The sequence below is a fragment of the Haliotis rubra genome, unplaced genomic scaffold (assembly GCF_003918875.1).
Source record: "Haliotis rubra isolate DU_JTF1 unplaced genomic scaffold, ASM391887v1 Scf49, whole genome shotgun sequence".
In the NCBI taxonomy this organism is placed as follows: domain Eukaryota; kingdom Metazoa; phylum Mollusca; class Gastropoda; order Lepetellida; family Haliotidae; genus Haliotis; species Haliotis rubra.
The window spans coordinates 943,494-971,113 of record NW_025767179.1 but is presented as its reverse complement, the minus strand read 5'-3'; the positions used below and the strand labels follow the sequence as shown (position 1 = coordinate 971,113).

Genomic DNA, 27,620 nt, shown 5'->3' with positions numbered 1-27,620 from the left:
ATCCAGGGGATGCTAAATTAAGTTCTTTGTGTATAGGATTCTTGCATGCTAAAGGGATGCAACTCTGTAGAATATTTTGGTATCTCACACCACTGAATAGCTCATACCTCCTCTCGTCTAACAGTATTTACTTACCAAACACATAACACAAATATCTTCACATTATCTGTAACACTTTTTATTGAATGTATAAGCTTGGTGCATGTAAACTGAACAGTCAAAATTGAAACACAATGTACAAAGGGTGCCCAAAAATAAAATGGACTGTATCAAAATAAGAAAGACAATCTGGTTAATTCAGATATAAAAATATGATGGTACATATTAGTACCTCAGCTGTATCAAACTGCATCCTCAAGACCTGAGTAGATGTAAGGCCAGATGGTTTACGTAATTATACTACATTGACTTTACAGCTTGGGGTCTCCAGCCACAACCTGGGACTCAATGCCGCATTCATCAGTACCTCTCCTGATCTTAAAGAATCCTGAAACAAAGAAACGTATCATTGTTATCATAAAATGGGTTCTGAAAAATACAGGACATCTCAAGTTAACGTTATGGATAGACACTGTTGATAGTGTGCTACTGAAGGAGTGGGTTTAGGTTCACGCCACTTTTAGCAATATTCAAGCAATATCATGGCAGGGGGACACCAGAAATGGGTATCACCTATTGTACCCATGAGGAAAAGCGAACCCAGGTCTTCAGCGTGACAAGCGAATGCTTTAACTACTAGGCTACCCCACCACCCCCGACTATTGGAGGTGTGGGCACAGGTGGTCCAGTGGTCTTAGTGCTGATGTTCCCAGTGCAAGGTTGAATCCTTTAGAAGTCACTGATCCCTGGTGATCCCTGTGTGCGGTTGTTCAAACAATCTTAATGCTACAACTTTTGTTAGTCTATTTTAAGGTGTGGAAGTTGGTCACCATGGTGGTTAGAGCAACCTGGTCTCAATTTATGAACCACTGTGACATAAATCTCTGTGGACATAAGTGGACATAATGTCAATGTTCCCTGACGACAACTCACAAGGGATGTTATTCACACTTCAGTGACTGTTATTCCTAGTTGAGACTCAGTTGTGAACTGTTGTACAATAGAGCTGGGAATAGCTCACTGCAGCATTGAAGAACATTCACGTGCCCACTTTGCTGTAACATATAGACATAGATGGTACACTACCTTTATCTCCCCAGTCAGCGTTCCATGAGTTGGCTACCAGCCAGTACTCTTCCCCGTTCTCAACACCCCAGCCCAGGATCTTTATGGCATGTCCTCCAAGGGCCTCGCCGGAGGTGTGGCTGTACACACCTACATCAGAGAGCAACATGGTCAGTGGCAGGGTAGATTTACAAGGTCAGGAGGGAGCCCATACTGCAGCAGTAACAGGGCAGAGTAACATCGTCATGGGGAGTCCATACTGCAGCAGTAGCAGGGCAGAGTAACATGGTCATGGGGAGTCCATACTGCAGCAGTAACAGGGCAGAGTAACATGGTCATGGGGAGTCCATACTGCAGCAGTAGCAGGGCAGAGTAACATGGTCATGGGGACCCCAAAATACAGCAGCAGCAGGGCAGAGTAACATGGTCATGGGGAGTCCATACTGCAGCAGTAACAGGGTAACAGAGTAACATGGTCATGGGGAGTCCATACTGCAGCAGTAGCAGGGCAGAGTAACATGGTCATGGGGAGTCCATACTGCAGCAGTAGCAGGGCAGAGTAACATGGTCATGGGGAGTCCATACTGCAGCAGTAACAGGGCAGAGTAACATGGTCATGGGGAGTCCATACTGCAGCAGTAACAGGGCAGAGTAACAGGGTCATGGGGAGTCCATACTGCAGCAGTAACAGGGCAGAGTAACATGGTCATGGGGAGTCCATACTGCAGCAGTAACAGGGCAGAGTAACATGGTCATGGGGAGTCCATACTGCAGCAGTAGCAGGGCAGAGTAACAGGGTCATGGGGAGTCCATACTGCAGCAGTAATAGGGCAGAGTAACATGGTCATGGGGAGTCCATACTGCAGCAGTAGCAGGGCAGAGTAACATGGTCATGGGGAGTCCATACTGCAGCAGTAACAGGGCAGTAACATGGTCAGACTAACATGGTCATGGGGACCCCATGAGTCAAAGTACATGGCAGCAGCAGCAGTAACAGGGCAGAGTAACATGGTCATGGGGAGTCCATACTGCAGCAGTAACAGGGCAGAGTAACATGGTCATGGGGAGTCCATACTGCAGCAGTAACAGGGCAGAGTAACATGGTCATGGGGAGTCCATACTGCAGCAGTTACAGGGCAGAGTAACATGGTCATGGGGAGTCCATACTGCAGCAGTAACAGGGCAGAGTCAACACATGGTCATGGGGAGTCCATACTGCAGCAGTAACAGGGCAGAGTAACATGGTCATGGGGAGTCCATACTGTAAACATGGTCATGGATGGGGAGTCCATACTGCAGCAGTAACAGGGCAGAGTAACATGGTCATGGGGAGTCCATACTGCAGCAGTAGCAGGGCAGAGTAACAGGGTCATGGGGAGTCCATACTGCAGTAGTTACAGGGCAGAGTAACATGGTCATGGGGAGTCCATACTGCAGCAGTAACAGGGCAGAGTAACATGGTCATGGGGACCCCAAAATACAGCAGTAACAGGGCAGAGTAACAGGGTCATGGGGAGTCCATACTGCAGCAGTAGCAGGGCAGAGTAACAGGGTCATGGGGAGTCCAAATTGCAGCAGCAGCAGGGCCTAGTAGCATGGTCATGTGGGAGTCCATACTGCAGCAGTAGCAGCACCACCACCACTAAGCAACAGCACTACGACAATGCCATGCCATCATCACCAGGCCATTACACCACCAGGCCAGCATCCAATCACCAGGCCAACATACGTCCACCACCAGGCAATCCCTCCACCACAGGTCTTCCCATCACCACCAGGTCAACATCCAATCATCATCAGGCAAACATCCCACCATCACCAGGCCATCTCACCATCACAACGCCACCACATCACCAACAGGCCGTCACGCCATCAGCAGGCCATCACGCCACCACCAGGCCATCACGCCATCAGCAGGCCATCACGCCACCACCAGGCCATCACGCCATCAGCAGGCCATGATGCCATCAGAAGGCCATCTCACCATCACAACGCCACCACATCACCAACAGGCCGTCACGCCATCAGCAGGCCATCACGCTACCACAAGGCCATCACGCCATCACCAGGCTATCACGCTACCACCAGGCCATCACGCCACCACCAGGCCATCACGCCACCACCAGGCCATCACGCCACCACCAGGCCATCACGCCACCAGCAGGCCATCATGCCACCAACAGGCCATCACCAGGCCAGCAGGCCATCAGCAGGCCATCATGCCATCAGAAGGCCACCACGCCATCAACAGGCTATCACGCCACCACCAGGCCATCACGCCACCAGCAGGCCATCATGCCACCAACAGGCCATCATGCTACCAGCAGGCCATCATGCCACCAACAGGCCATCACCAGGCCAGCAGGCCATCAGCAGGCCATCATGCCATCAGAAGGCCATCTCATCATCACAACGCCACCACATCACCACCAGGCCATCACGCCACCAGCAGGCCATGATGCCATCAGAAGGCCATCTCATCATCACAACGCCACCACATCACCAACAGGCCACCACGCCATCAGCAGGCCATCACGCCACCAACAGGCCATCACGCCATCACCAGGCCATCATGCCATCAGCAGGCCATCATGCCATCAGAAGGCCACCACGCCATCAGCAGGCCATCACGCCATCAGCAGGCCATCACGCCACCACCAGGCCATCACGCCATCAGCAGGCCATCACGCCACCACCAGGCCATCACGCTTCCAGCAGGCCATCATGCCATCAGAAGGCCATCTCATCATCACAACGCCACCACATCACCAACAGGCCATCACGCCATCAGCAGGCCATCACGCCACCAACAGGTCATCACGCCATCACCAGGCCATCATGCCATCAGCAGGCCATCACGCCACCAACAGGCCATCACGCCACCACCAGGATATCACACCATCAGCAGGAAACAGCACCACCACCAGGGAGTGAGTGGGTTTTTCGTTTTATGGGGTTTTTTTGTTCAATATTCCTGCAATATCGTGGTGGGGGAACACCAGAAATGGGCTTCACCATGCAGGGAATCAAACCTGAGTTTTCTGCATGACGAGCCAACACTTTCATCACTAGGTTACCCCACCACCCACCCTCCCCAATGAACCACAGAATCTCAAGCCACATCTTAGTTCTAACCTATTCTATATCATGAAAGTAGGGATCTATATGATGATATGGTGTATCCACTCACCAGATTTGTAGGTGGGGAAATCACTGTACACAGTGAAAGCTGCCTCCACTGGTCCGTTCTTGTAGATCTCGGCCATGATCTGGTCCACATCACGCACTGAGTAGGTTCGGGACCCTGCACAAGGGAGACAACCACTAAGTATTTCAGTCACAAAATAAATATGCACAGGCTCAGGATTTTTTTAATGAAAAACTTACCATAGTGCTTGTCATTTTCATAGCTGATGTTGTAGTTTGCCTGACACTTCTTCACACACTTAGGGGTCTCGGAGTCTCCCGTGCAGGGCTTGTACTTGCCGGGAACATGGTGGTCGCAGGGGGGCAGTTTGTAGGGTTGGCACCCCTGACACACACACACCAATGTTATTATCATTCTTTATAAAGTACGAGCAAAAAGTGTTTGTTCACATCACATACACAGCTATCAGTGAAAATATTCATCAAGAATTGTACTACCATTTAAAAATATTTCGACAATTTTCAACATTTCACAGCAGTTGCGTTTTGTGTTACATGCTTACCACCATCATTAGTTTTGTTCATAAATTCGTTGAGAAATTATTTCAGACTACAATTGTGCTTAGAAGAACTACAGTTCAATGTAGAAAGCGATTAAAAGCATCACTGACCTCATTGGTGCCGTACTGACCACCAGTGACGATGCCATCTTCATCAAAGTAGTTCCATGCTGCTGATGGGAAGCCACCGTTGCATCTGTTAGCAAAGGATGACACCCCCGTAAGTCAAAATGGACTACACCATCAACCCAATCAGATGACTCTATACACCATGACAAAACACATGAAAGGAGATACATGTAGATAAATGTGTTGAATCTTGTCTATTGCTCTTGTTGATTGAAGTTACCTGTGGGGTGTGTAATGAAACCTACCCATTTCCACATGACTTGCAGCAAGTCAACAGGTCCTCTGCTGAGATGTGGAAATTCTTTGTCCCATTAGACAGGATACAGATTCTGTCGGTCATTGCCTCCACTGCACCAAAAGCCTGCATTAAGGATAAAAAATAAAAATGTAGCCACAGAAAAGAAAACATCAGTTCATAAATTATGCCAAGCCAAATGTCACAAAAGGTTAAGCCATTCCTTGGTTCATGATAGAACAAAGATAACTTCAAACATCCAGCAGATAAATATTACAGGGCAACTATTTACAGTGTTTTATTTTGAATTATGGGTATTGGCTACAGATCTAGAAATAAATATTGTAACAAGAAAAATATAAAGGAAAATGAAGGTAGCCCTTTTCTCTTCAACTTTCTGAGGGTAACATGGTAATTGAAATAATCCTTGAATTAACTTTCAAAAACATACTTTCTCCATTTCACATAACCATGCTGACTGGCCATAATTTAGGAATGTAATAATTTGAATAAAATTGATATCTTATACTTATCCTGACTCATGCTTATTATGCTTGCTCCTTCCTCTATGCAAATGATAGTGGAACACTTGTATCCCTTGTAGTTCCCTAAAGCAGACGTAAATGTAACTCACCCACAAGTTGCCTCCATTGCATACCTTTTCCCGCCAAAGGCAATTACATGACCAACCATGCTTGTCACTCTCTCCTGTATGCGCCCGACACTTGGATGTACCATAAGATCCGAAGTGCCATCCATGGGGAGGTTGGGAGGGCTTGACATCAAGAGTCAGGATAAGTATAAAATATCAATTTTATTAAAATAATTACATATTTTTCCTTATCCTGACTCATGCTTATTATATTGGTAGTGGATTCATCAGCTGTCCTTTAAGATACGTCCTGTATCTCCCCCCATGGAAACTATGTAACGGCACTTTATAAATCCTGTTCTTCTAACTTTCATCTGTCAACTTGGGGGGACCACATCTTGTCAGACTTCATTAAGACAAGTGAATCTTATAGATTCATGTGGATTTTAGATATACTAGTATCTCTTCTTACTAGTTATCTATAGCAACTTATGGGTTATGATATTTCCTTTATTATACCAGTTGCAACCCTTTCTATGTACGAGTATCTTCTATACAAGTACTGGGTTTTAATCACTCATGCTAGTCTGTCCTAGACGTATGCATGGACTTTTAACCAACTTTACAGAGCGAAGGTATTCAACAGTCACGTGATAATCGGGGTGAGACTTTAACTCAGCGCCTTTGTGGAACCGTTAGTTGTAGTGCTACAACAAGTGGCCCAAACTGGTGAATGCCGGTAACGTCTTTAGTGGCGATGTCTCTGAGGTAGTGGTTGGCAAACACCGTATCTGACTTCTAAAAGCAGCCCTCCATCATAGATGTAATTGAGCAGTTTCCATGCAGAGGAAGTGTAGACGCCAAGGCTCTGATTTCATGAGGATTGGATGCTCGCGGAGGATCTAGTCAGTCCCGCTGCTTTATAGGCCCTTAGTATAACGGTTCTCATCCAGAACGATATAGTCGTTCTTGAAACCTCTATTGATGTCTCTGTTGACAAGGGGATGAAAAGGCTTGAATTTTCTTCATCTTTTTTCCGTTCTTTGCAAATATATTTGTAAAGCTTTGACTGGACACAAGGATAGGTCTTGCGTATCCTCTGGTCAAAGGATCGTAGAGAGCGCTGGGACATGAAACTGTCTGTCCGGTTGTCCCGGTAGTTGATTCTTTGCAATAAAATCCCATCTAAGACCTAGATGTACTGCCGCACGGTGTCCTGTGTCGAATCTAGTTCATGCAAAGTCCAGTGCATGTATTTCTGACATCTGAGCCTGCCATGGCTAAAGGCTGAGATGCAGTGAGGGTGAAACAGAGTTTTGATAAGAGTAGCTCAAGGATCTTTGTCACTTGTCATTGCTTTAATAAGCAAGGATTCTTGGTGTGCGGATGTGAGTAGGGCATCAGACTAAGGCACGCGATCAAAATCAGTTGAGATGTTGTAGAACTACATTGATGATCCAAAGCTGGTGCCCTGAATTTAGCTTTTGTTGAACCTTGTGGCAAACAGAACTATGAGCGGAGATCCTAGTGTCTTTGTTATGAGCCGAAATGCCTCTTGGTGTATCATCTTGGAGGCTTGGAGATCTTGTTGATCCTTGTCTGTTTATGTAGAATGCCACTGTAGAGTTGTCTGTGTGGACTGTTAGTCTTTTGTTTATCAGCGACCTCGACCAATGTTGTAAGGCGTTGATGACTGCTTTCATTTCCAGCTGATTGATATGCAGAAGCTGTTCCTGTCTCGACCACTTTCCTGCTACTACGCTGTTGTTGAGATGTGCACCCCACCCTTGTAGTGATGCATCCACGTAAAGGTGTGTGTTGCAGACCGGCTCTTCTAAATAGGTTCCTCCGCAGACATTCGACTTGTTGGTCCACCATAGCAGATAAGTCTTTAGACTGTCTGGTATGATTATCCACTCTGCACTTTTCAAATGAGTTGTCAGGAACCTTTGCAATGGGCGCTGAGGTGAGTAGCCCGAGGAGACATTGCCATGCTCGTAGTAGTAACGGAGAGATGACTGCTTGTGAGATCATGGCCTGTATCTTTACCCAACGAAGAACCCGAAGAAGGTTCTTCTGTTTGTAGTGTCCAATTGTGAGATCTTTTTATCATCCACTTTATAAGACTTGTTACGAGATTCATTAATGAACTTGTAACCCTCATCTAAGTCCGGCGCTCTTAAAAAGGTTCCATGTGATGCAGAGGAAATCTTTTCGCATTAAATGTAGGTACGTGTTGACTCTGGTATTTAGTAGCTTTGTCGAAGGCTGAGCTAAGACTTGCAGGCACTTTAGAAACTGCCTCAATAGGCGGGATCGTGAGTGTGTCGAAATCTTCATCAAACATCTTATATGTGAGTGCTTCATTAGACTCTTTGGATGGGGACTCCAATCCATTCGCGATCCATGACGTGACTTCCCCGTCTGGGAAAACAAAGTCGCCTTCTTCTTCTGTAAGAGTTGTATTAAACACTTCCGAGTCTTCCTTTCCGAGTCTTGCCTATCTTCCTTTCATGAATGCATTTGCGAGTGCTCTGAACGTGAATCCTCCATTCGCACATGCTCTTTACGTGAATGTGAATCTTCCATTCGCGAATGCTCTTTACGTGAACGTGAATCTTCCATTCGCGAATACTCCTTTTGCGAATGGTCTTTACTAGTATGATATTCTTTGTCAGACGGTGACCGTCATCTGTATCTGTATGAACTGCGAGATTCCGAAGCAGAACAACTAGATGTAGGTGAAGATTCTTTACTGTTGTGCATTCGCGAATACTGAGATTGCGTGGATGTCTATTCATGCACTGTACCAGAGTCTTCTTTCTTTGAGGATGTTCATGAATGCGTGAATTCGCGCCTAATTTCTTCATCTGTAATATGATGAATGCCAGTTGACTCCCCTGGCGCAGGTTTGCGAATGGTCGCTCATTCTTGTACTGTGAACTGCCTCATGAAGGCCCCAGGGTCGAAACTTTGCTCTGTAGTCTTTGACTGTTGCGATGATGGTGAAGCATTCGTGAATGCTAAGCCTTCTTCCATTCTGCGTTGAGAGTGTACCGATGATACACTACTGCAATCTTTGCTACCTGATGTCTGCGTAGCTGACGGAGGGTCTTTACTGGTGTTAGTAATCTCAGGCAGCAGTAAAGGTGGTTTGTCGAACATGTCAACTTCGGCCGATGGCACGATGTCTTTAGCAAAGGATCTCTGTTGAGAACTTTTCGTTGATTGAGATAACTTCGATGAGGATGTAGATGCTGACGTTTTCTTCTTCTTTAATGTAGATGAAGATGACTTTTGTTTCTTTATCTGTGAAGACATCAGTTCTGTCGATGACAGCCTCTTTCTAGAGATAGACGCATCTTGAGCTGGAACAGAGATCTGCCCCCCGAGGCGCATTCGGCAATTCATTAGAATCATGAATTTCAACAATAGTTAGCAAATCTCGGTTACTGGGGCTATCTCTGGACTTATCAGCCATGATTGCTGAAGACCTTCGCACCTTGTCCTTAGTACGTCTATGGACAGAGAATAAATAATTATTAAATTGAAAATTTGACAAATTAATACAATGGTTGCAGCGAGAGCTGGAGGAACATCGAATAGTACAAGAAGGACATAAGGGGTGCGGATGAGCTGCTGTTGTGTCCACAACGAGAACAAGATTTCATTAATTGTAAACAAAGTGCAAACGATGCAAATATGTCACAAAATACAAAATATTTTGACAAGATTTTTATATACAATGAATGTATTTACAGTTCGAAAACCATATACAGCAAAATTTGGATGAAAGGATCTCAAATAAAAAGGATATAGTTCCGTATAGGGACTCCTGTGCACCCCCAACCATCCACAAGGGCGACGAAGGAGAGAGTGACAAGCATGGTTGGTCATGTGACTGCCTTTGGCGGGAAAAGGTATGCAAGGGAGGCAACTCGTGGGTGAGTTACATTTACGTCCGCTTTAGGAAACTACAAGGGATTCAAGTGTTCCACTATCATTTGCATAGAGGAAGGAGCAAGCATAATAAGCATGAGTCAGGATAAGGAAAAGTAATCATGTTTCTGAAATGTGTTATCTTAATTGTGACCGTATGTATTACGAGGTCAGACAATCCCTGCACAGAGGAACTACAGAGTCTTACCCAGCAAGAGCCACAGTTGGACTGATCACGGATTTCCTTCAGGGAGGGACAGTTGGGCCACGCTTCACGACCGTCAAAGTTATTTGGCAGACTGATCATGGACAGGTCATGTGTCTTCTTGGGCAGCAGATCGTTGAGTCTCTGACTCTCACCATTGATGTCCTTAACTCCCAACATACGCTTGTAGTAGGAGTGGGGCAGAGAAGGGTGGAAGTTTCTACCAGCCTGTAAAATATGCAGTCGAGCAGCACTGAAATAGCTGAAACACTCTATGAAGCAATGAACACATAATGCTATTTAGAAAGTGTAATCCCAAACATAACATGTGCTACACTCTAGGTGTCCCCAGTGCCCCATAATAAACTGAAATCATCTTCATTAGATAAAACTGCTGGGTAATAGTTCACTCCTCAATAATTGGACAAATGTCTTTTGAATCACTGAATCAATACCCTGAACAGGAGAGGAAATAACCCATTGCCCGACTTCCCAGTCCAGTGTTTTTTTCTGTCGGGCAAGCAAATTTGTATATCACACTGTACCGGTGTCCAGTTGACTTTCCAATGTTAATTATGTCGTTTATTTAAAAAAATCAACAAGAAAACGGATGGTATAGTGGAAAAATTATCAGGGCAAGTGATTTTACATGTGCCACTGTTCCGGAGTACACTAGCATTTTTAAAGTTATTTCCACCCCTGCCCTGAAACTGTGAAGCACCACAAAAACTGGTCTCCGATATCTCTATATGTTACACATGGATTTTCATCTTTGTTGAGTTGTCAGCTTATTTCATCATTCATAGCCGTAACCTCCAACTCAAGAACAACACAACAACCATGCTTGCCATGTACAGTGAGACCCCAGATACCCGGACCCCAAATATCCGGAAACCTCGCCTTCCGGTCAAATTTCATAAAAACCAATCTCTTACGTTATAAAAGTGACTGTCTATAACGGATATGCGGTTTCTCTTCCCGGACGGTAAATTTTACAAACCAACCGGTTAAAGCAATACAAAATTGACTTACTTATCCGCACAAAGTTTTGATCTACAGCTGACCGTGTGAAGGGAAGCGCGAGAGTCCGTTTTTTGCTAATCTGGATTAATGATTGATCAGCAGAGTATTGGTGGTGATTAGTAGGCCTGTCTGACACAGAGTAAATTGTCGTTGTCAAATCAAAACGACCATGCTGTTTTGGAAGTGATTTTAAACCAGAAGTGTATGCTCGCTACCGACAACTTAGAACTTAAAAGGTAAATAATCTTGTCTAGTGATGTTTAATTGCAAATTTGACGTCTTTACTGACAAAGTTGTCTTCTGTTGTTTGTTCCCGCGAAGTGATATGATGTTGTTTTCTTACCCCTGGAAAAAAGTTTGACGAAAGCGTAACTCATGAAGATAAGCCAAACCCTTCTACACACTGCTTTTTTTATCCTCAAAATTCGGCTTATAGACAATAATATACAGTAAGCCTGGATGACAGAAATCCAGATATCCGGATATTCAGTTATCCGGACAATTTACGTAAAAACGAATGTGTCCGGATATCCGGGGTCTCACTGTATTGTATTCCCATAAGCACATGTACAGGGCCGGGTCAGTGTAAAATCTGACTTGTGGCAAAAGTAGGATTGCAATGCGGATAAGGATTTGGGATGCAGATAAGGGTTTGAATTACAATTTTATAACAATCTCGATACACGAACATGATGAAACATATATTTAACTTTCTGAACAACAGCATAACCTGATCCAAACAAGAATATATGTGTGCTCACAAGGCCAGCCATGCCCCACACATCAACTGTTTGGCAGATCTTACAGCTTCCTTGTTACTGTTTGTGATGGACAAACAGAAAATATCAATCCATTTTCAATATCACCTGAAACACATATGTATTTCAGTTTACAGCCTTAGGGTTGTTATTCTGGGCCTGTTTCACACAGCAATTTTAGAGCTACAGCTTGCATAAGTATTTACCAAAGTATTGAAGTTATGATCATTTTTGCACAAAGTTCACTGTGTAAAACTGGGCTCTGATGTATCAAGAAATGTATTCTATTGCCTTCCATACTAACCAAAGCGTCAGCAATTAAAAGTCACTTGCAGGATTTAAAACTGACCTTCCAAGTTTTCTGCACAGAGTTGATTGTGACAATCATGGTGTCTATGTCCATATGATAATATTCAGGTGCCGCCATGGCAACCACCGCCAAGCAGCACACAACCAGAAGAACCTTCATCTGAAACACACAAGATAGTTCATACAAGCATTGTCACTAAGGTGACATAATCCCCCGCGCAAATTATCAAATCAAACTTAAAAAGTAATGAAAGTGAAGGTCGTAGTTTAAGATGAAGTTAAATGTCAACAAAAACATGACCAGTCAACCTCTCTTGATATCTTGCTCTGTAGTTGTTCAAATGCACAAATATTTTCAAATCGACTGGGCCCTGTGCCTTCCCTAGATGAAGCTTGGTGTTGAATATGAAGAAATTCCAGTGAACGGTTCTGGAGATATCTCACTGACAAGGTAAAACGTTAAAATCCCCTTGTGACCTTGAAATGAAGGTCAAGGTCACCAAACCTGACTGGAACCTTTCTTATACTGTGATGAACCTAGGTACCAAATATGAAAAGAATCCAGTCAACGGTTCTTAAGATATTCCAATTTGTACGTACGGACGGACAGAGCCTAATACTATATCCCCAGCATCGCGCTAAACGCGCGGCGGGGGATAATAATCAGTGATGGTGTCAGAGATGTCGTGGTCTCCCAATACCCTAAAACCAGCTTGTTATGTGGCAATGAAGATCATGTTAAGATTCAGCAGAGGGCATAGGTGGGATTGTTCCTGTAGTGAGACTTAGAGTCAAGAATAACCTGCAGCTTTCAACAGCTAGACTAATTCAGGCTGAGGGGTCATTGTCGTACAACAGATATGTACGAATGTACCCCAGGTATTTTTCTGTATACAGAAATGTACCCTCAACAAAGTCAAAATACAGAAACATACCTAGTACGCTAAAGTGGGGACGAGTCCATATTCCGCAACCTCAAATAGAAACATAATGTAGTTGTTCCTGTTTAACTGATTGCAAGTGATGTTGTGCATCGCAAAATATTCGTTACTTACAACAGTATGACAGTTCCAATAAAAATAAAGGCACAATGCGGAATGATCTCATCCTATGGTAAGTTTCTGTATTCTGATATTGACTAGGGTACGTTTCTGTATACAAAAACATACCTGGGGTACATATCTGTAGTACCTGTGCCGACAATGAATATCGACCATCTAAAAGCAGTCGAAAATATTCTTCAAAACGTCTGGCTCTCCTATATTTGGCAATGTCAAAAGTTCCCTAGCATCCACTTGTTGACACACCATGTCAAAATTTCATAAAATGACCAGTTCAAACAATCATGGTATGCCGATGCTCAAAATTCATCAAAAGGAAAATACTATCATTTATATAAACCTCACTCACTTTAGAATCTTATCTTTTAGATCGCCCATCAAAATTTTGTATCTGGTTAACAAAATTAAGAACTTCTAATCATAGATTACCTATTGAAATGGGATGATGGTTTAATATTAATCTAGGAAACAGAACATGTACAATTTGTAAAGATAATGTCATTTGTGATGAATTTCATGTTATTTTATCATGTACACATCTTAATGTTGAAAGTAAGGAGATACGTCCCTCTTATTTTTGCAATAATCCACATATGGACAAATTTATCTTACTTATGAAATCAGATGACACCCAACTCCTATTGAAGGTTCACTAAAGCTGTTCTTAGTCATTTCTAAATCAATATCTTTACTCATATGCTATTGTATCATAAACCGATAGTATGTTCTCTATATCATTCTGTATGGTATAGGAGAAAAAAATTCTGTTCTGTTCATGATGAGCCTTGATATCCAGGTGACCTATATTGGAAGCTGTACTATGGTTCCAAAGTTGAACATTATTTTCACTTACTTTATTTATTATATAATGCCACATGCTTAATAAACCGGTCATGCACAATATCAACTTTTGTGAAGGACCTAAACATAGATGTAACAGTTGGTGTTTAAAACACACAATATATACAATGTATATCACAATATTAGACTGATACACATACATGTGACACCAAACCCTACTCTTTGTACAGCTTCAGATGTGTGGGATATTGTTCTTGTGGACGTTGATGTCATATACAGAGACTCGGTAGGTTTTAATTCCTTTTTTAATTTTGATCATTTTCATTAATCTGCATTGGAAGAACGCAGAGTGACTCATATCAGTGTATCATCAATAGGGGAATATCACAATTAAATAACTTGATATAGAAATATATTATATCCAAAACAATGTTAGCATCATCCACTCAAACATCTGTGTAGTTTTAATATTTGGCATTGTTTTAAAGGTAGACTGATAAATGTGTATATGTATGCAGCTGACAGCATTCTCTGGCTTGGTTTAAGAGAGGATAAACACGGCAATCTTTATAACTACATATAAATCAACACCTGGCAGAAGAGAAATTAAAACAATAATATTATCACATGTAGTGATATTCCAGCTCAAATTTCACATTTTTACTGACCAAGTATGTTATCATTTACCTCAATTCTCTGAAGGGTTAATATATCAATTATTTACTGTGGATATTGTGATGTTCACCCTGTCAAAACATGTTTGCCTTAATCAATAACGAAAACATGTCAGTTTGGCTTGTATATTTCACTTGTTGTGATACATGATGGCTTCTCCATCTTCATTCCTCCTATAGGCGTTGCTTCACACAGCTCAGTGAGATTGAGAATAGTGCCAAACACAAGTAGATTCAGGTGAAATTATAGTACACAATAAACACATTTTGTATCATTAAGTGTAGGTTTGTCTTTGTAAGACTTCATTTTTTTAATAGATTCAGGAAACATGGGACCACTGTCACAGCAGTTGGGGATGTTCTTAAAATAACTTGTTTTAACACATTAACAATCAGATATAATCAATGTTTAATAAGATAATTTTAAAAAAAAGCATCCTTGACATAGCAGAAAATATTTTATTGTCCCTCTACTGTCCCCTGACAATAAATTGGCTTTACCCACCAAAGTTTCAGTTTCTCGTGACCCGGAAGAAAAATAGAACATGCAGTGTCCCACCGAAATGGGCACCTCAGTTTGTCTCAATGGTCTTGAAGATTAATTACCGTTTAAATTAAACTTTCTTGATCCATAAATTGTACACACTACTGTCGCCCAGCTTCTGGCTAAGATACATAGCGTTCACTGACATGAACGCTAATCAATTGTCAGTGAATGCTATGTATCTTAGCTACCCAGCTTCTAGATGTTTTGACCGACGAAGTTAGAAGCACGAGTTGTGCACTGTTGTGGGTGTTCGCGACTTCCGGTGACTTTGTTGACAGTGAAAACAGCGAAATCTAGATGGTGGATTCAGGCCGATATTTTGAGATTTGAGCCACAAGTGGCAGATTAATCAGCACAAAACAGAAGAACTTACGTCAATTTTGATCGGCTGTCATTTGACAGTATAGACACTAGACAGCTAGGACGGAAAATAATACTGCTTTGAGCACGGCTATGACTGAACGGGTTTGTACCATACAATGTCAGTGTTCATAAGAAGTCAAAAAGACATCACGCAAGATAAAAGTAATAAACTCACCTTTGGATTTGATCTTCAGCCCTGAGATAGGCGGACAACAGCTCTTATCTTTCTTATACAAAAGGAAACATGGGTCACAATTTTGTGTCATATGACTGTCATGTGATTGATTTGATTGGTCGTATGCCCATATAGTCGTCACGTGCGCTTGGGATACCGCGATGTCACATGCTTTATTGTGCTAGCAGCGTCATGTGACAAAAGAACACGAAACCACACCAGTAACTTAACAGTTAAACACGAGAATAAATACATACAATAAAAAAAATATATAATATAGTTTCAAAGCTGAATATATACAGGATGGACATACATTTGTGGTATCTGTTAAAGCATGAGACGCCGTTTTAAATACTTTTTACTCATGTTTTTTTAAATATAATTGCAATAATTCAGATACTGATACCCTAAAATATAATTGATATCACAAATTCGAACTAATGATAAAAACTATCATTTTGATAGCGTGAAATAATAACTGACAATTGGAGTTTTCGATATTTGCAATAAAATGATTATTTGATACCCGACACCATGCGATATTATAAATATAACTATTATCTGGTCTCTGGTATCAAATAATGATTACACATAATCTATTATATGGTCTCTGTTGATGCCTAAAATGTATGCATACGTAGTTCATGATACCACTTAATATTTTTGTAAATATCTAAACGTATGTTATATATTTGTTAATGTATACTTTCATTTTCGTGACACAGCTAATTCAATCGTAAATATCACAATGTCAGTTATTGAAATTGTGATATGAAATAAGTTTAAGACATCACTAGGTTGAATTTGTGATATCTGAAAGTCTAAAATATTTTTTTGTATTATACTTTTAATTTTGTGATATTAATAATACATGTTTAGTTATCTAATATTCGAATTCGTAATATCAGTTATTGAAATTGTGACATCATAAAAATGAGGAATTCTATATATCCATAAATTGCATTAATTTTACAACATCATTAATTCCCCTTTCCGCAATTACTGTTCCCTTGACGTCGATCTGTACAAATTATGACTGTTGCAAATTAGGAATGTTCAGGACGAGGTTTCTGTATACAGCCCTTGCAACCATTAGTTAATTAACTATGAGCGCAAGCAACACACCGTCACTCGTGACACAGATATATATTCTGATAACAATGAACAATTTCATGACAGTTCACAACACTAAAATAGATATACATCCACATACCTGGGTATAATGTATAATGCATAGTGTGCATTTAAGTGTAAAAAAAAACCCAAAACAAATTAGAATTGATTTCATCCGTACATTGTTCGGACAACGGAATGTAGTGTCAAAGTAGATCGGAAAGTGACTGAAATTGGGTTTAAAATGTTAAATAAAACACATGGGAAATATGATCTGACGCTCTTACCCCATTTATCAGTTACCCCGATTATTGATACGCTATACATTTTGTGTGCTGGCGATTTGGTGCCTCACACAGAGAGTGTGGCTTTGAATCCCGGATCGGACTTAATCCCTCTAAGTAACAGAATATATACTTTGGTAATTGGTCACAAATATAACATATATATGCCAGACACCACAATTGTCAGTGGTGGAAGACAGATGGCTTGTCTTGGCAACAAACTTTACCAGTTGCGGTTGCGGACATATCCGAAAATGCTCACTCTTAAGTTTCATTTAAATCAAATCAATAAAGGCTATTGAAGTTAATGCGTAAAATAATTTATCTACTCAGATACAACCGCGTTACGTATTGTTTAATTTTCTTCCCATATATATATACCGTCAGCATAATTAGCCATAACTTATGCCAGTCTAGCATCATATGGATGTGCCATTAAGTCATGCATAATTACTATGATATGTAATTGTAATCACACCCTGAAGGTAAAGTTGAAACGTTTGGAGTGAAAAGCGTGTTGTAGCATTACTTTGTGAATTTCTTTACACACACGCACGCACACACACACATGTACCTTTGTGACAACACAAATGGTATATTCGTTTGAGACATGAAATCAGGTCAGAGATAGCCTGTATGAAATATGTCAAAGATGGAATCCCAAGGCCTCCTTATCGACACACGTCTGTTTTCGTCAGGAATTTCTGAGCACATTTCATTAGTTGACACCACTGCTTGACGCAAAACTGGTTACCAGTGAAGTGTCGGATATAGGTGAACAACACATCTACCCAGAGGTTACAATATGGAGAAACATAGCAATTCGTCCATTTTTAAACATTGAATACAGCTTTAGGAGTCTCAAACAACGCTCAAATGGTTCTTATTTCCCGATTTTATTGAAGCAAATACATTGTTATGAGTATACACATGATGGTCATCTTAACACTGCAGGTGACAGTAACTCAGTAATAGCCCATCCCTGAAACAGAAAAAGGTAGTTTTGTATAAAATTGGGATTCATGGAAATGTAAGAAAGAAATGTTGAACTGTTTGGATGATAAACTGGAACAAATATTTGAAATAGGTGACAACAACTATAAAGATGTTTATTAAATGTCATCAGCTTTTAGCGTCAAAAAGTCATAACTACATGGGGGGTACATGATATCATTTTGTAAAAGTGACAGAAGGTTCAAAGTGCGAGAATGGATCAAGAAATGACGGCATATATTGTGAAATACCTTTTCCTAGTCCGATTCCGTTTCCTCCAATTCCGTAGAGACCACCATAGCCTCCAAGTCCTCCATACAGACCTCCCATGCCGTATCCGTATTTGCCTCCATATAGACCGCCCATTCCTCCGTAAAGACTGCCCATTCCTCCGTACAGACCGCCATAGCCTCCGTAAAGACCTCCGTACATTCCACCCATTCCGTAGCCTACTCCGCCCATTCCTCCATACAACCCAGCCATTCCATATGCTCCATACAGACCGGTTGGCTCGGCAAAGGCGGTAACAGCCAGGCAGGCAACAAGGACGGCGACTATCTTCATCATTTTGAATATCTGTTCAGTAACATGAAAAGCATCTTCAAAACAGGGAAACAGTATGTTATGGTTGCTCATCTGAAGAATTTAGCTGACGCCAATCATTATGAATGATGTTATCACTTTTGATTCCATGTGCATTCATATACTTCCAAATTGACAAGAACGTTAATATTCCTCACATCTTCCTACTTTGATTAACTGGATCAACGTAAACGTTGAAAGCGGACCGGTGTGCAGTAGACGAATGTAAAAATCAAATTATACATGCTTGTCACAAGCAAACCTTGAAACGGTACTTACAATTTGCTTGGTGTGAACACGTGTCTGTGTCTTATCAGCAGGTGAAAATAAGAGATGATAGAATACTTTTCCCTCTCCTTTATATATACAATTTGGTGACTATATGTGATTGATTGACCTTGGGCCTGGCACTTCGAGGTAAGTAACACACCTTAGCTTTAATGCTGTAAACTGATCATTCTTTTCGCCTCAAAGGGCCCGAGGTTATCACCCTAAGGGCATACACGTGTGTTGGTATACATGAATATTCATTTAGGAAGTAGTGGACAGTATATAATAGAGCGTCTCTCTCTCTCTCTCTCTTCTTATCTTTCTCCTCTTTCTGTGGCATCATTGAACTGCATTTCAAAGAATTCCGGGTACTACATTCTAACCTGTATTAAGGAAATATCCGATAGTGGCTGGGGTGCTGTGTATCCATTACACATGCGATGGAGCAGTAAATATCAGACATGATGACGTCTCTTTCTGATACGAAATTACAAAAGTGAGTGAGTGAGTGAGTTGAGTTTTACCCCGCACTCAGCAATATTCCAGCTATATGGCTGCGGTCTGTGAATAATCGGATCTGGACCAGACAATCCAAGGATCGACAGCATGAACACTGATCTACGCAATTGGGATGCGATGATATGTGTGATCCAGTTCAGCGAGCCTGACCACCCGATCCGTTAGTCGCCTCTTACGACAAGCATGGGTTACTGAAGATTCATTCTAACCTGGACCTTCACGGGTAGAACTTACAAAGACAGGGCAATTGACGAAACGCACTGGTACAGCTTCGCTTCTCACTACAGCAGTATCACCTTGATACATGGTCACTATTCAAACATCTACGTGTGTCCACACAATAACCACCTCCTTAATATATGCAGAAATCTCCCAGTATCATGATACCCTCGACGAAGTTAAAACATCTAACAAAATACTACAACAGCTTTATTTCCTAAATCTGACATATACTGGTGTCTTTTCAGAAAGGGACATCACTATCAGTAGTCACAACACACATTTATCTGTTGAAAACAAAACACGGGTGTCTTCGCAAAACATGATTATGTTTCCATATGAACTACTGTATTGTTCCTCTTGTTTGTAGACTTTTCTTTTGCCTGTGTTTCTTACTGATGTAGCCGAGGAGTTAGGGCTACACTCCCCTTTTCGTGAACACTTTGTGTCATCACTCATTTGATGGCAAGTCATACTTATATTCTTCAGATATATTTGGAATGGTACAGTAGACTCTGCCTTTAGTAGAAATCCTTTACAATTATCGAAAGGGTGGGGTCGCTTTATTTTACAACTATTATGTTTGAAGTAACTCACGTTTCTCTTAATAAGGCTCCTTGGTAAATGTTCACTTCAGTTTGCAACGGATGTTTAATAATACGAACATCACTGCGTGTGTTATCTCAGATTCTACAGATATCAGATCTTCATGTAGTAATCACACGATGGTGATCCAGTTCCTATAGATATTGAATCTTGATTTTTGATATAATAATCACACGATGGTGATCCAGTTCCTATGTATATTGAATCTTGATTATTGATATAATTACACGATGGTGATCCAGTTCCTATAGATATTGAAACTTAATTATTGATATAATCACACGATGGTGATCCAGTTCCTATAGATATTGAATCTTCATTATTGATATAATCACACGATGGTGATCCAGTTCCTATAGATATTGAATCTTGATTATTGACATAATTACACGATGGTGATCCAGTTCCTATAGATATTGAAACTTGATTATTGATATGAACACGATGGTGATCCAGTTCCTATAGATATTGAATCTTGATTATTGATATAATCACACGATGGTGATCCAGTTCCTATAGATATTGAATCTTGATTATTGATATAATTACACGATGGTGATCCAGTTCCTATAGATATTGAAACTTGATTATTGATATAATCACACGATGGTGATCCAGTTCCTATAGATATTGAATCTTGATTATTGATATAATCGCACGATGGTGATCCAGTTCCTATAGATATTGAAACTTAATTATTGATATAATTACACGATGGTGATCCAGTTCCTATAGATATTGAAACTTAATTATTGATATAATTACACGATGGTGATCCAGTTCCTATAGATATTGAATCTTGATTATTGATATAATTACACGATGGTGATCCAGTTCCTATAGATATTGAATCTTGATTATTGATATAATCACACGATGGTGATCCAGTTCCTATAGATATTGAAACTTAATTATTGATATAATTACACGATGGTGATCCAGTTCCTATAGATATTGAATCTTGATTATTGATATAATTACACGATGGTGATCCAGTTCCTATAGATATTGAATCTTGATTATTGATATAATCACACGATGGTGATCCAGTTCCTATAGATATTGAAACTTAATTATTGATATAATTACACGATGGTGATCCAGTTCCTATAGATATTGAATCTTAATTATTGATATAATTACACGATGGTGATCCAGTTCCTATAGATATTGAATCTTGATTATTGATATGATCACACGATGGTGATCCAGTTCCTATAGATATTGAAACTTAATTATTGATATAATCACACAATGGTGATCCAGTTCCTATAGATATTGAATCTTGATTATTGATATGATCACACGATGGTGATCCAGTTCCTATAGATATTGAAACTTAATTATTGATATAATTACACGATGGTGATCCAGTTCCTATAGATATTGAAACTTAATTATTGATATGATCACACGATGGTGATCCAGTTCCTATAGATATTGAAACTTAATTATTGATATAATTACACGATGGTGATCCAGTTCCTATAGATATTGAATCTTGATTATTGATATAATCACGATGGTGATCAGTTCCTATAGATATTGAAACTTAATTATTGATATAATTACACGATGGTGATCAGTTCCTATAGATATTGAAACTTAATTATTGATATAATCACACGATGGTGATCCAGTTCCTATAGATATTGAAACTTAATTATTGATATAATCACACGATGGTGATCAGTTCCTATAGATATTGAAACTTAATTATTGATATAATTACACGATGGTGATCCAGTTCCTATAGATATTGAAACTTAATTATTGATATAATTACACGATGGTGATCCAGTTCCTATAGATATTGAATCTTGATTATTGATATAATCACACGATGGTGATCCAGTTCCTATAGATATTGAAACTTAATTATTGATATAATCACACGATGGTGATCAGTTCCTATAGATATTGAAACTTAATTATTGATATAATTACACGATGGTGATCCAGTTCCTATAGATATTGAAACTTAATTATTGATATAATCACACGATGGTGATCAGTTCCTATAGATATTGAAACTTAATTATTGATATAATTACACGATGGTGATCAGTTCCTATAGATATTGAAACTTAATTATTGATATAATTACACGATGGTGATCAGTTCCTATAGATATTGAAACTTAATTATTGATATAATCACACGATGGTGATCCAGTTCCTATAGATATTGAATCTTGATTATTGATATAATCACACGATGGTGATCCAGTTCCTATAGATATTGAAACTTAATTATTGATATAATTACACGATGGTGATCAGTTCCTATAGATATTGAATCTTAATTATTGATATAATCACGATGGTGATCAGTTCCTATAGATATTGAAACTTAATTATTGATATAATCACACGATGGTGATCAGTTCCTATAGATATTGAATCTTAATTATTGATATAATCACACGATGGTGATCCAGTTCCTATAGATATTGAAACTTAATTATTGATATAATCACACGATGGTGATCCAGTTCCTATAGATATTGAATCTTGATTATTGATATAATCACACGATGGTGATCAGTTCCTATAGATATTGAATCTTGATTATTGATATAATCACACGATGGTGATCCAGTTCCTATAGATATTGAAACTTAATTATTGATATAATTACACGATGGTGATCCAGTTCCTATAGATATTGAATCTTAATTATTGATATAATTACACGATGGTGATCAGTTCCTATAGATATTGAAACTTAATTATTGATATAATTACACGATGGTGATCCAGTTCCTATAGATATTGAATCTTGATTATTGATATAATCACACGATGGTGATCCAGTTCCTATAGATATTGAAACTTAATTATTGATATAATCACACGATGGTGATCCAGTTCCTATAGATATTGAAACTTAATTATTGATATAATTACACGATGGTGATCCAGTTCCTATAGATATTGAAACTTAATTATTGATATAATCACACGATGGTGATCCAGTTCCTATAGATATTGAAACTTAATTATTGATATAATTACACGATGGTGATCAGTTCCTATAGATATTGAATCTTAATTATTGATATGATTACACGATGGTGATCCAGTTCCTATAGATATTGAAACTTAATTATTGATATAATCACACGATGGTGATCAGTTCCTATAGATATTGAATCTTGATTATTGATATAATCACACGATGGTGATCAGTTCCTATAGATATTGAAGCTTAATTATTGATATAATTACACGATGGTGATCCAGTTCCTATAGATATTGAAACTTAATTATTGATATAATCACACGATGGTGATCAGTTCCTATAGATATTGAATCTTAATTATTGATATAATCACGATGGTGATCAGTTCCTATAGATATTGAAACTTAATTATTGATATAATTACACGATGGTGATCAGTTCCTATAGATATTGAATCTTAATTATTGATATAATCACGATGGTGATCCAGTTCCTATAGATATTGAAACTTAATTATTGATATAAATACACGATGGTGATCAGTTCCTATAGATATTGAAACTTAATTATTGATATAATCACACGATGGTGATCAGTTCCTATAGATATTGAAACTTAATTATTGATATAAATCACGATGGTGATCAGTTCCTATAGATATTGAAACTTAATTATTGATATAATTACGATGGTGATCAGTTCCTATAGATATTGAAACTTAATTATTGATATAATTACACGATGGTGATCAGTTCCTATAGATATTGAAACTTAATTATTGATATAATCACGATGGTGATCAGTTCCTATAGATATTGAAACTTAATTATTGATATAATTACGATGGTGATCAGTTCCTATAGATATTGAAGCTTAATTATTGATATAATTACACGATGGTGATCAGTTCCTATAGATATTGAAACTTAATTATTGATATAATTACACGATGGTGATCAGTTCCTATAGATATTGAAAGCTTAATTATTGATATAATTACACGATGGTGATCCAGTTCCTATAGATATTGAAACTTAATTATTGATATAATCACGATGGTGATCAGTTCCTATAGATATTGAATCTTAATTATTGATATAATCACACGATGGTGATCCAGTTCCTATAGATATTGAAACTTAATTATTGATATAATTACACGATGGTGATCCAGTTCCTATAGATATTGAAACTTAATTATTGATATAATCACACGATGGTGATCAGTTCCTATAGATATTGAAACTTAATTATTGATATAATTACACGATGGTGATCAGTTCCTATAGATATTGAATCTTAATTATTGATATAATCACACGATGGTGATCAGTTCCTATAGATATTGAAACTTAATTATTGATATAATTACACGATGGTGATCCAGTTCCTATAGATATTGAATCTTGATTATTGATATAATCACACGATGGTGATCCAGTTCCTATAGATATTGAATCTTAATTATTGATATAATACACGATGGTGATCCAGTTCCTATAGATATTGAAACTTAATTATTGATATAATCACACGATGGTGATCCAGTTCCTATAGATATTGAAACTTAATTATTGATATAATCACACGATGGTGATCCAGTTCCTATAGATATTGAATCTTGATTATTGATATGATCACACGATGGTGATCCAGTTCCTATAGATATTGAAACTTAATTATTGATATAATTACACGATGGTGATCCAGTTCCTATAGATATTGAAACTTAATTATTGATATAATCACACGATGGTGATCCAGTTCCTATAGATATTGAAACTTAATTATTGATATAATCACACGATGGTGATCCAGTTCCTATAGATATTGAATCTTAATTATTGATATGATCACACGATGGTGATCCAGTTCCTATAGATATTGAAACTTAATTATTGATATAATTACACGATGGTGATCCAGTTCCTATAGATATTGAATCTTAATTATTGATATAATCACACGATGGTGATCCAGTTCCTATAGATATTGAATCTTAATTATTGATATAATCACACGATGGTGATCCAGTTCCTATAGATATTGAAACTTAATTATTGATATAATTACACGATGGTGATCCAGTTCCTATAGATATTGAATCTTAATTATTGATATAATCACACGATGGTGATCCAGTTCCTATAGATATTGAAACTTAATTATTGATATAATTACACGATGGTGATCCAGTTCCTATAGATATTGAATCTTGATTATTGATATAATCACACGATGGTGATCCAGTTCCTATAGATATTGAAACTTAATTATTGATATAATCACACGATGGTGATCCAGTTCCTATAGATATTGAAACTTAATTATTGATATAATCACACGATGGTGATCCAGTTCCTATAGATATTGAAACTTAATTATTGATATAATTACACGATGGTGATCCAGTTCCTATAGATATTGAAACTTAATTATTGATATAATTACACGATGGTGATCCAGTTCCTATAGATATTGAAACTTAATTATTGATATAATCACACGATGGTGATCCAGTTCCTATAGATATTGAAACTTAATTATTGATATAATCACACGATGGTGATCCAGTTCCTATAGATATTGAAACTTAATTATTGATATAATTACACGATGGTGATCCAGTTCCTATAGATATTGAAACTTAATTATTGATATAATCACACGATGGTGATCCAGTTCCTATAGATATTGAATCTTAATTATTGATATAATCACACGATGGTGATCCAGTTCCTATAGATATTGAAACTTAATTATTGATATAATTACACGATGGTGATCCAGTTCCTATAGATATTGAAACTTAATTATTGATATAATCACACGATGGTGATCCAGTTCCTATAGATATTGAAACTTAATTATTGATATAATTACACGATGGTGATCCAGTTCCTATAGATATTGAAACTTAATTATTGATATAATCACACGATGGTGATCCAGTTCCTATAGATATTGAATCTTGATTATTGATATAATCACACGATGGTGATCCAGTTCCTATAGATATTGAAACTTAATTATTGATATAATTACACGATGGTGATCCAGTTCCTATAGATATTGAAACTTAATTATTGATATAATCACACGATGGTGATCCAGTTCCTATAGATATTGAAACTTAATTATTGATATAATCACACGATGGTGATCCAGTTCCTATAGATATTGAATCTTAATTATTGATATAATCACACGATGGTGATCCAGTTCCTATAGATATTGAAACTTAATTATTGATATAATTACACGATGGTGATCCAGTTCCTATAGATATTGAATCTTAATTATTGATATAATCACACGATGGTGATCCAGTTCCTATAGATATTGAAACTTAATTATTGATATAATTACACGATGGTGATCCAGTTCCTATAGATATTGAATCTTGATTATTGATATAATCACACGATGGTGATCCAGTTCCTATAGATATTGAAACTTAATTATTGATATAATCACACGATGGTGATCCAGTTCCTATAGATATTGAAACTTAATTATTGATATAATCACACGATGGTGATCCAGTTCCTATAGATATTGAAACTTAATTATTGATATAATTACACGATGGTGATCCAGTTCCTATAGATATTGAAACTTAATTATTGATATAATCACACGATGGTGATCCAGTTCCTATAGATATTGAAACTTAATTATTGATATAATCACACGATGGTGATCCAGTTCCTATAGATATTGAAACTTAATTATTGATATAATTACACGATGGTGATCCAGTTCCTATAGATATTGAAACTTAATTATTGATATAATTACACGATGGTGATCCAGTTCCTATAGATATTGAAACTTAATTATTGATATAATCACACGATGGTGATCCAGTTCCTATAGATATTGAAACTTAATTATTGATATAATTACACGATGGTGATCCAGTTCCTATAGATATTGAAACTTAATTATTGATATAATCACACGATGGTGATCCAGTTCCTATAGATATTGAATCTTAATTATTGATATAATCACACGATGGTGATCCAGTTCCTATAGATATTGAATCTTAATTATTGATATAATCACACGATGGTGATCCAGTTCCTATAGATATTGAAACTTAATTATTGATATAATTACACGATGGTGATCCAGTTCCTATAGATATTGAAACTTAATTATTGATATAATTACACGATGGTGATCCAGTTCCTATAGATATTGAAACTTAATTATTGATATAATCACACGATGGTGATCCAGTTCCTATAGATATTGAATCTTAATTATTGATATAATCACACGATGGTGATCCAGTTCCTATAGATATTGAAACTTAATTATTGATATAATTACACGATGGTGATCCAGTTCCTATAGATATTGAAACTTAATTATTGATA

The 27,620-nt window shown here is 38.4% G+C and overlaps 2 protein-coding genes across 2 annotated transcripts; both read right to left on the bottom strand.

The window, feature by feature from the left end:
• Positions 1-162: 162 nt before the first annotated feature.
• Positions 163-15,804, bottom strand: LOC124291314 (cathepsin B-like). The gene is made up of 9 exons (XM_046728287.1): positions 15,683-15,804; positions 12,102-12,221; positions 9,975-10,199; positions 5,246-5,361; positions 4,983-5,067; positions 4,552-4,696; positions 4,355-4,468; positions 1,186-1,314; positions 163-487 (listed from the first exon to the last, which is right to left on the bottom strand). The coding sequence occupies exons 2-9, from the start codon at positions 12,219-12,221 to the stop codon at positions 411-413; spliced, it is 1,011 nt and encodes a 336-aa protein (XP_046584243.1). The 5' UTR covers positions 15,683-15,804; the 3' UTR covers positions 163-410.
• A 2,162-nt stretch (positions 15,805-17,966) lies between these two features.
• On the bottom strand, positions 17,967-18,577 carry LOC124291315 (glycine-rich cell wall structural protein-like). Its single transcript, XM_046728288.1, has 2 exons — positions 18,324-18,577; positions 17,967-18,061 (listed from the first exon to the last, which is right to left on the bottom strand). Exons 1-2 carry the CDS (start codon positions 18,553-18,555, stop codon positions 18,045-18,047), a joined length of 249 nt encoding a protein of 82 aa, XP_046584244.1. The 5' UTR covers positions 18,556-18,577; the 3' UTR covers positions 17,967-18,044.
• Between the last annotated feature and the right edge of the window lie 9,043 nt (positions 18,578-27,620).

Excerpts from the sequence above, each read along its gene's own strand:
- LOC124291314 (XM_046728287.1), bottom strand. The coding sequence starts at position 12,221 with ATGAAGGTTCTTCTGGTTGTGTGCTGCTTGGCGGTGGTTGCCATGGCG. Across the intron at positions 5,362-9,974 it reads CCAACTGTGGCTCTTGCTGG|GCTTTTGGTGCAGTGGAGGC; the intron begins GTAAGACTCTGT and ends TCCTTAATGCAG. Across the intron at positions 5,068-5,245 it reads TGCAAGTCATGTGGAAATGG|ATGCAACGGTGGCTTCCCAT; the intron begins GTAGGTTTCATT and ends CTTTGCTAACAG.
- LOC124291315 (XM_046728288.1), bottom strand. The coding sequence starts at position 18,555 with ATGGCTGGGTTGTATGGAGGAATGGGCGGAGTAGGCTACGGAATGGGT.